The following is an 11,093-nucleotide window of genomic DNA, read 5'->3' as shown; positions in this document are numbered from 1 at the left end:
GTCACATGATTCTAGCTTTCGGAAAAACAAGGAATAGGCAACGTTGATTACAGCAAGATCCTCCTTGCTTAGATTGTCACCTCCTTCTTTTTTGGTCTTGAGAATGATTTTTTTTTCTTATATATATACAGAACATGGATAAATGTGACACTCTAGCATACTGGACTTAAGCTTTGGCTGGACGGGGCTCGGTCGGCTCCTGTAACGGATTGATTCCAGCACATTTGGTTTGGAGTAAAAGGCATGAAGAAGAGACGGATGGACAGACAAGATAGATAGATAGCTAGATAGACAGACACCCTGACAGGATGGATTCTTTGGTTAAGGAATATCTTTGCCACACAACATCTCACACAGCTGAGGTAGATGGGTAAAGTCTTCATGTACACACAGGGACAGGGTGGGGACAAACTGGGAACACTGGGGTTTACAGAGTCAAAAGACTTCCATCCGCAGACACTGCCTCATGTCAGTTTCTCAGTTCCAGTTCAACATAATACTGTTTTATGCAACATAAATATATAGCACTTGGAAGCTAACCCCACAGGTGCTTTTTGAATCCTCTGAGTGCTACGGTTAGTTGTGATAGGGAACTGCTAAAACTACCCATGATACATAATTATTCAGCAGTTACCCATCAATCTTTGGTTGCTTTTTGGTTTAAACGTTGCTCAAAAGAGAAAGGTTAATTTTTATTTTTTTTTTTTTTTAATTTTTTTATTTTTTTAACTCTGAAAATGTACGCTTGCTCTCAGGTTTGCTCTTTGTTATTGACGCCGCTGCCCTCGAAATTGCTCTGCAAAGAGAAAAGACACAGCTGCTGGCCTCGTTTCAGGGTCAAGTTTCTAGAAAACCCACTAGGGGGTGCCGCAGGCTAAAATGACAATGCTGATCACCTGCAGTGGCCTCCTGAATTCAGGCCTCTCCACAGAAAGGGAAGCGCTTCCCCACTTGACACCGAGCAGAAGGTGGCTCAGTATAAAATGCTCTGACTCCATTTTAGGCTCCCAGTCAGCGTGACAAAGAGGAACCTGAGAGGTGCCACCTCATCTTTGATACAATGACAGTGGTGAGCAGGGGTCGGGAGAGGAGCCTCCGAGCTCTTTTATTTTATTTTTTTCCCCCCTCTCTGTACCAGACTCAACCCCACACCCCCACCTCCACCCCCCTTCGCTCTCAGCATGCTTACAATTGTTGCTCATTAAAGTTTAATTCAGCTCCATGCCCCACTACTCCAGCCCCCCTGTTCTTGAAACATCGCCCCCCCACCTTCGCTCATTCTGGATGATTCAGCCACCTCTCTGATCTCTCCCCGCCCCCTTTGAATGCCCCCTAAAGCCCACAGGTCTGGCCGAGAGCGGACCCCAGACCAGATACCCAGAGAGGAGACGGGATGAAAAAAGCCTCCCTTTGAAGTCCGCGAAAAAGTCGATGGCCTCTTTCATGACCGCCCGTCTTTCAAGTGCACGCTGTGAAGGGGGCCCTGGCAATCCGCCCCTTCCAACGTTAAAGACAGAGAGAGAGAGAGGGAGAGAGAGAGACAGAAAGAGAGAGAGAAAGGTGGAAAATGGCCAAGGTAGCCGCGCCACTCTTTGGCAGCATTTACACAGTGTCAGAGAGTCGGGTCGTGTGCGATTTCTCTCGATTTAGGCATCCACAATGTAACGAGTGTAAAAAAAAAAATTTACATCTTTTGTGCCTGCGCAAGCTCAGCCTCGGAGGTGCAGGGGGGAACCATTAGAACCCCACAGAACACCAGGAACGAACCCTAAGAACCCAAACAAGACCGAGGATAATCCCTAAGAACCCAAAAAGAATACCAAGGACAAACTCTAAGAAAGCAGAAGACAAGGAATGAACCCTATACAGTCCAGAAGACCAGGACGAAATCCCTAAGAACCCGCAAAAGACCAAAAGTGAACCCTAAGAACCCCAGAAGACCAGGAACAAAACCCAAGGAAGCCCAAAGGGACTAGGAACAATCTGGAAGAACCCCAAAGAGGCCAGGGACGGACCCGAACAAACCTGTGGAACTGAGACAACTGGCAGAAGGGCTTGGCATGTGGAGGATGGTGAGATCACACAGAGTTGGACATTGGAGTATCTGCACTGCGTTTGGGGAGGGACGGGGGGGGGTCACAACCATGCAGTCCCCAGGCAGATGCACAATACGCATGTTTTTTGCACGCGACCCTGAAGGACTCGCACTCAAAGGCCTTCGGACAGCGCTTGGACGTGGGTCCCCAGACACTCTGCACACTCTGCCAAACGGCGTTGGTCTGAACACAACTTTACAAGCAACCTGTGAACCTATGGGATGTCACATCATCATGATCATCATCATCATCATCATTATTATTATTAATATCATTATTATTATTATTATTATTACCACAACATTCAAACAAGCTTTGGCCTTGGCGTTAAGAGCTGACCGCAGAGACATTTGCAAGTGTAAAGAAATCCCCATTATTCTACAAAAAAAGAGAAAGAAAAATAAAAAAAGAGGATAAAACAAAACAAAAATAAAGGCCAGGCCTTAAAGATAGAGAGATAGGTAACATCACTGGGTGGGGTGGAATGGGGGCAGGGGGCAGGTACAGGAACAGGGTAAGGGTTCAGGCCGTACATTCAGGGAGGACAATCTTAATCTTTGGTATTACGATGGGATTCTACAGCTAAAAGTGCCCATCAGAAAAAGTCTTCAGTATCACACAGACATACAAAGCATTGTTAAATAAATACTTACAGTATATAGATAGCATAAATAAATAACCAAATAAATAGAGAGAGGAAAAAGAAAAAAGGAAAAACAATAAATACACAAATGCAGTAATAAATACGTTGATCAGATCAGCAATTGCATTTGAAACCTTCTTGCTCCAATTCAACTGTTGTCTACAAGGAGGCGTGTTAAAGCCTTTCCTTGGTGGACCAAAAATGACCTTGTACGTCAGCAGGGCTGGAACAACTGCCCCGCACTTCCAACGTGGTTCTATAAATAGAGCGATGTGCTTGAAATCTGTACAAAAGGGCTGAAAGAATCACATTCCTCCATTTTCTAGGCATCTGTAAAAAAAACACTTTTGTAATGGAGCAGAGGTGTGTACAGTCGAGTTGTTTGGAATCACGTGAGCGGAGAAAAAATACTACAACATCACTATACATTGTGTAAGGTGTACCTCTTTCCTCTGGAGCCTTTGTGTTCAAAGGTTGTTTTTGTCTTGTTTTTGAGTCCAAAAAAAATGGCTGTGGAGCTTTTGGTTGGAAACTCAGTCAGTGTTTTATAGCTAGACGGCTTCACCAGCGAGTCTGTTTCTGCGTCCTACGTGTGTTTATTGATTCTGTCCTGGCGTACGGCGAGATGCGCTGCGGTTCCCCCTCGAAAACTCTGATTCATTCAAGGTGGGACCATCTTCACAAAAATAGGAAAGGACAGTCAAGGTTCCTGTTGACGGTAAATGATTGACGGCTGGGAGTCACAGACGCTATGGAAACCTCCTGATAATTCCCGGGTTCCGATCTCGGAAAACCTCTGCAGTCCTGGGAACCATCACCATGGAAACACATGCTAAGAAAAGGGTATTAGTTTCTTCGGAAAAAAAAAAGTGATGCTATGTTTAAAAAAAAAGCCTTTTTTCTCTCTTTCGCCTTGATTCTTGAGAAAAAACAGGGCTATAAGAACATTGGGGATTAACATCTTTAGACGGGGATGGTGAACATCTTTGATTAGGAAGTTACACGATGGAGATCTCCAGATGTGAGCGAACGACACCTCGTGATTCTTCACGTTTGGAGAGATGACTATAGATTTGAAGGTACACCAAAATATGCTTCCTCCTGATTTGTAATACCCTCATTATCTCTAATCTACATAATCAAAATAATGCAATGAGATGGTGTCTATGTAAGGGTGTGACTCTTCTTTAAGTCAAATCAACTTTGCACCCTTGACTATACAAAGCAGGACCTCACATCCTACGGTCATATCACTCTGGGTATCGCCCCCTTCCATTTCAAGGGAGCGATCGACTTTGGTTTGGAAAATGCTTCAAGATACTTCTTCATAAAAACATCTATATTAGCTGGCTCCGTTGCTCCTTCTGATAACGAGGAGGACATTTATTACGGCTGATCTCTGCCTAGACCAGTCTATGCGCCTCCTTGCTCCCCCAGCGCCCTCCCCGCCGCGCTTCCTCTGCGGTCCGCCATCAGGCCGTGCTGCAGGACACGGCGGAGGAGGAAACGCTGGAACCCGAGGAGCCCGTGGAGGAGGGACGGCCTTCGTCCGCCCACTTATTGAGGTTGCGTCGGCGGGCGTTCATGAAGAAGTTGCTGACAGTGGAGAGCTCCAGGCCCAGCTGCTGGGAGATGGTGACCTGCAGGTCCTTGGCTGGGCGGTGATTCTCCCTGAAGATGGCCATGAGCGTACGTCGCTGGAGGTCGGTGAACACCAGCCTGGTGCGCTTGGGGCCCTGGTTGCGCTCCAGCTTACTCTGCTCCTGCTCCTTCCGCTTGCAGGCTAGGGGCAGATGGGAAAATAAAATAAATTAAAAAAGGAAAGGGGAAATAGGTTAGCTAACAGACTGGCTGGCTAACTAGGACAAATGGATTAGCTGGGAGAAAGTGGATTTGTTGAAAGAAAACAGATTAGCTAAGCAACTTTGATTAGTTAAAAGAGATGAATCAGCAACTTGTTTCATTGTGCAGTAAGGGAATCAAGATGTTCGAGCTATCACATCTTATTGCCAGTGAGCTGCTGTAGGCTACTTGGACAAAACAGATAACAAGGAGCAGGCCTAAACTCTGCAGCCATACTCATGGTCTTGATTATGATCTTTATTCCACTTTTGGGAAGAGTGTACGTGCTCATCTGTATCTGACCTGAGGACAAAATGTAGGGCCATCTTCTATTTAATGCATGGTTATTGTTAAAAAAAAATTAAATCTTACTTAAAATGACACACAAAAACACATGCACACTTATTTTCCCTATGTTTCCAAGTTCCTAAGGTCTGCTTTTTACTTGTATGTTGCTGACAAAACTGAGCAAAGCATCTCCTCATTGGATCTACAAGCAGTAATGTCCAAAAAAAAAATTCTCTTTCTCCCCCAGCATTTTTTTCTTTTCCTGCTATGTAATTAACTTGCATCCTCATAACATTCCTGCAAATGATTTGTCAAAGTCATTTGTCATTTAAATCTTCTACAGCACACATGCACAGTGGTTTTAGCTCTGTAAATTTGTTTTTTGTTTTTTTTTTCCAGTCACACCTGCATTCTCTACTCAGAGGCAAGTAAGAAAATAATGCTGTGACATGCAAAAGGCCAAGGCACGATCCAGAGAAACTACAGAAACACCACAGAAGCACTGAGCACAGAGAATTAAGATACACCATGTGATCAAAAGTATTAAAATTTTAACATTGGAGAACTGATTTGATTATTTTTCATAAACACATGAGGCATAAATTAAGTCACTTTCCTTTTCTGTTATTGCTATTGTGGCTCTCAAAAGATAATAACCATGCTCGCTATTTGCTGCTGAATTAGCTCAGTGCCAAAACTGGCAAAATGCTCATGCAGTGATAAGGGTGGTGAAGTCTTTTGGAAATTCTCATGTAACTTGTACTCCGCCGCACAAAAAAATAAACTCAGAGTCTGGGTTAAGCATCACAATTATGGAATCAATATTTCCTCAAGAAAAATCTAAAAAAAAACCCAAAAAAACACAAAGTTACCCTGGAAAAAACACATGAATAAAAATGCGTTTTGCTCGGTGAGGTAGTTGTGAGGAAAATGGAAAAAGGCAGCCTAATGTGTGTGGGTTGAGCTTAGATCCATTTTCAGAATCAGACAGCATTTTGAATCCAGGCTGTTGCTGCTGTGCATATGCACCGCCGAGCCTTTCACCTTCAACATGCTGTAATTCTGTATTTACAGGAAACACAACACCAACCTCTGCCTTTGTGTATCGAGAGTGCACCCCCCCACACACACACACTCACACACCCCAACCCCCTCCAACACACACACACACACACACACACGCCTGTCTCTCTGTCCATTTCTCTACACTTCCCCTCTTCCCTAGCCTTAGTGGACACTTCAACATCATTAGTTTCTCATAAAAGTCATTTACATGTGGCGGCAGGAGTGAGTAATAATCACTTTAGGGGGAACTAATTTATTTTCTATTAAAGGGGGTTACGTCAGAGGTGAGCGAAACAAGCAGAGTCGGCACTGACCAGGGTGTTTAGAAGCCCTAAGTGGACTAAAACATATTTGGGGGAGTCGTGTAATTACCTAAATGCACACTTTTAAGAGGTTTCAATCAGCAGTATGTGGTTGAAGGATCGTTTTGCTGATGGTATCAAATGCGTTTCTAAGTGTAAGCATTGGTGTACGTGCACGCACCACTGGCGCGCACGTGCACGCAACCACTCAAATATACACACACACACACACACGCACGTGCACACACACACATACACAAGCGTCAGACCGATATATTGGAGCCGATAATGGGCTTTTATCAGCAGATTCATCCACTGCTGCAAAAAAAAAAAAAAAAAAAAAAAACAGATGCAGGTCTGGCTACAGCTGCAGAAAAACAGTGTAAAAAAAATGAAATTGTACTCATTTTCTTGTTTAATTTGTTAATTTAACAGTTCAGTAATGTTCTGTAAATTAATTCACCGCTTTAAAAATGTAATCGGTTTGGTTTCATTTGGGATTTTTAGCGTCCCATGATGGTTCCAAGGCCGCATCAGAGGCTTTTTTCCATCCTGACGAGAATAAATAAAATTCTGGGGAAGCACTTTTTGGCGAGGAGATATTTTACGTCATGAATTTCTGCATAAATATCAGCTATCGGTGATTTCCGTCAGAAAAAATACTGGTATCAGCTTTCAAAACGCGTATATTGGTCCAACCCCGAACACACACTCAACCACGGTCGCGCAAATAGAAAAACACACACACATGTGCTCACGCATACGGAGACTGCCATTTGGTCTCAGAGCAGCACTGAGATGCTCAATTGATTGGCTTATATCTCCCCATTGAGAAACATCTCACACACCGAGGGCTGATGCTTATGTTTACTGTATGACCGGCACTTCAATACTCAACGCACAGTGGCAAATATCTCTCATTAGCAAGCACTTGAGAAATAAGTGTGACCTTACTGCTGTCTTTTCCACACGAGTGCCATCACAACCGCCGCATCAGAGATGAGAAGAACGGGCTCTGACATCCTGCTGAGTTTCTGAAACTTAACTACCGAATTGGAGCATGAATAAATATCGCTGTGAATTCCCCATGTGCATCCTCCTCCGAATCATTATCTGAAGGAAATGTTTGACTCGGGGATGCACTCTTGTCAACTGGAGATTACAGGGGCCTGTTAGCTTTTAGGCATCTAAAGCTCGTTTGCATTTCTGAGAGTTATCGAACCACGTCTCATTAAAATCTGAACAGGCCGAGATGTCAGAGGCATGTCAATATTACCACAAGTGAAATAAAATATATATTTTCTCCAAATGCTACATTTTTCACAGGCATTACAGCATGCCTACTATATTGATATGGGGAGGGGGGGGGGGGGGGGGGCTGCGGGCATGGAGGGTGTACCGTGGTGCACTCACAGCTCCATGTAGTAATGAAAGGAATGACATGATAGTAGTGGGGAGCTTGCTTGTACCGTGGATTTATGGGTTGTTGGAGGAGTCAGGGTGTCCTGCCGCTCTTTCTTCCTCCTCCCCTCCATCTCCATCTCCATCCTCGGCTCTCTCTCTCCCTCACCGGCGATCATAACGCCGACCATTAAGTAAATGCTTCCTTATGCTGTAATCATGTGTAAAAGGCTCACAATTACCATGCTATAAATCCCTGGCACCGGGGCTACTCCTGGAGACATAAATATTCCCCTATAGGCTTCTTATGATCGTGGGAACAGCCCCTAATCATGATGTATGCCCCTGTCTCGTGTTGCTGAAACGTGATCGAAAGCCCTTTCCCTACCCCCCGGCGTCTGAACCTCCACCCCCCTCCCAGCCAGCCCCCCTCCCTGTCCTCTCTCCCCCCCCTCCAGCCCCAGCCCACCCCCTGCTGATTTCTTGGGCCAGGGGCTGATAGAAATTATTGATTAAATCTGTGCAGCTCAGACTCCTCGACCCACAGAGGCTGGTTAACCCCTTCAGCGCCAGAGTGGGGGAGCTGCAACAGCCAGATAAAAAAAAAAAATATATATATATATATATATATATATATATATATAAATAAATAAATAAATAAATAAAACAACAACCCCCGTTTGTTTGGGCGGTGCTGCGCTGCCGAGGCCGCGGCGGCCTGTTTACAATTCCCGATATGCAAATGGCCTCCTGTGTGACCTTTGAGCCTCACTAAGTGAATGTGAACTGTATGCGCGGTGGACGGGGCTTTGTGGCTTTCATTACTGTGGGGGTGGGTGTCGGTGCTGGTGCAGGCACAGGAGCCGACAATAACCGCATTGACCTTTCTTATTCATTTAGACCTTTAGTCAAGGGCTTCAGCCATCATCTTTAAAGTTATAGTCCCTGATCCCCCCCTCGACTTAAAGTGTTGAAGCACGGCTGTGTGGTCTTTATCCTGCCTACCCTGTCTTCTTCTCTGACTAAATCCTGATTGCCTCCTCCACAGCCTGAGGTTGGGCTGGAGATGCATCATATACAGTGCAGTAATCCACAGAGCATAAGCACGCAAACCACAAGTAAGAGAAAAAAAAAAAACCATACTGCGGATAAATCCGAGGGATCACCTCCTCCGTGTTCGCACTTGAGCAACGTCTCTGCGCAGAAAGAGAATTATAAGAAAAGATGGCAACATCTAAATTCCATAATTACGTCCAGCGTTTTTGCCTCGGAGAGAGCTGTGCACAGGAAACCCTCGATACCGGGGAGATAGCAGGAATTATGAGAATAACAGTGTACTGCTGGCACACACTGGTGTGCTGAAGGGCCTGCTATGTATTAAGCGAGTGCTGCATTAAGGAGGATCATCTTAAAACTTGAGGCATGAAGCAGAGAGCACTTGAGCTATCTTCAGACCAGGGAGCACAGGGCACCGCGCATTCTAATTCCAGTCTCGATTTGCCGATGCGGCCGAGGTGTGTGTGGGCAAGGCGTGCTGCTCTTTCCCATGGAAATCAATAGAGGCTTGTAATTAAACAAAAGGGGGTTGGCCGGGGAAAAAAAAACACCCCTCGGAAAGTAGGTTATGTAGAAAAGTGCCGAGCTGTCCAAATTGTGGCTTTGCCAAGAACTAAATATGCAAGTTTAGACTGTGTGGAGAGAGAGGGAGAGAGAGAGAGAGAGAGAGAGAGGCGCTGTCAAACGTTAGCACATTGGCAATGCCTTCTCTCTGTGTAAGGCTCTTAATTTTTTATGAGTGTGATTGATCCGCTGCTTGGATTTTGAACACTCAGTCGTTTAAAATAATGTCCATGTTTGTAAAGATGCACAACCAAGGATATTGAAAAAAAAAAAAAAAAAAAAAAAAACATCTGAATTCTTGACTCAAAACAGGACGGATCTGCTCAAATTAACAAAGGACTATTTCATCATGGCAAAGATAAGGGGAGTGTGACAGGAAGAGGCGTCTTGCATACAATGCGTTCACACTGCAGCTGCCCAATGGGAGGATTAGCTTCATCAAATGCATTATCTAAAACAACATTTCTGTCAAATAGCAGGGCAAGCCCGCAGATAATTAATCTCCAGATAAATGCTTTGGCTGATTGTTGTTACATTTTGCTAAAAGGAGGATGTACACATGTGCTCACAGGGCCGAACAATCAAAGATCAATAATTGTGAAGGGATTGCAAGAGTGCACAATCATTACCTATGAACCCTATTGTGTTGTTGGGCTTAATCAGTTGAGCTGCTGACAGAGAGCGAAAAGCAGTGATCAACTGGGCTGGCTTACACACACGTACCGCTCACAGACCCCCGCAGTGAGTAGACCACTTGCAGATACACACACACACACACACACACACACACACACACACACTCGTCTCTGCTCATCTCATATTACTGTGTTCACTTGGATCTCTTTCTGTGCTTCGTGTATCAGATGGGTCCTCGGTCCCCATGGAGGGACAACACTGTAACAAGGCACTGTACAGCGTGCTGTCTTGTCTTCAGTCCACATCCCCCCAAGTATATCAAATGTCAAGCAGCAAATTACAATGTGCCTTTCAAAAAAAAAAAAAAAAAAAAAAAAAAATCTCCTCCCTTGAAATCCATATAAATACTGCATGCATCTCCACTTAACCAACAATCTATTCCCTTTTTTTTTTTTTTTTTTTTTCTTTTTACCTCCAGGTTTGAAGAATCTCACCAACCACGAGGTGATGCCTCCAAACAGAACAACAGAAACAAACGCATTTGTCTTTCACCCAGCTGTAACGGCCCCTGTGACGATGTCGAGAAAAGGCGCCTGGCAAGAGCTCAAATGTGATTTGCATCAGCTACCTTGCCAAGTCAACTTCAGCCACGCACCGAGCAGAAATAAATCACTGTTAGGATTAATCAATCGCTCCAGAATGGCATATCTGCACAAATTATTTTGTGGACTAAAAAGCGATTAAATTGCCAACCGCTGCTCACGCTGATCTTCATGGTTCATTTAAGAGGAGGGCAAATGTCTGTGGCTTTTTTTTTTTATTGTGGCTACTGTACAAATCAATAGGAACTGTTTGGGACCAAAGTAAACAAAGGGACTGGACATATGGCCCTTTCTTGCTCAAATTGTCCTCAATGAACCACTGAGCCCTTATTATTTTGTAAGAGGCTTTTTAGACAGTGTAGCAGCAGTGGTACACTGGTTGGTATGAAGTGGGGAGACATCAGTATGATGCTTTTGCTTTTCCTCACGTCTCAACCTGAGCAGCATACTGATTATTGGAGAGCAGAATTTTTTTGGAAGACATGGAGAAGGAAGGTGTTTGGGGAAAACAAGGTGAGTCAGTGTCGTTTGTTTTGTTGTGTGTATTGTGTGGTTTTGTGAGTGTGTGTGTGTGTGTGTGTGCGTGTGCATGAGAGGT

The 11,093-nt window shown here is 44.5% G+C and overlaps 1 protein-coding gene across 1 annotated transcript in view; it reads right to left on the bottom strand.

Annotated features, from left to right (window-relative positions):
* Positions 1-4,211: 4,211 nt before the first annotated feature.
* onecutl (one cut domain, family member, like) overlaps positions 4,212-11,093 on the bottom strand; it is a 12,522-nt gene continuing 5,640 nt past the window's right edge. Inside the window, exon 2 of the mRNA XM_030072729.1 lies at positions 4,212-4,522. Within this exon, the coding sequence (XP_029928589.1) occupies positions 4,212-4,522 (311 nt within the window). The remainder of the gene's footprint in view (positions 4,523-11,093) is intronic.

This window comes from Myripristis murdjan, chromosome 16 (genome assembly GCF_902150065.1).
Source record: "Myripristis murdjan chromosome 16, fMyrMur1.1, whole genome shotgun sequence".
Classification (NCBI taxonomy): Eukaryota; Metazoa; Chordata; class Actinopteri; order Holocentriformes; family Holocentridae; genus Myripristis; species Myripristis murdjan.
This window is presented reverse-complemented; position numbering and strand designations above follow the sequence as displayed.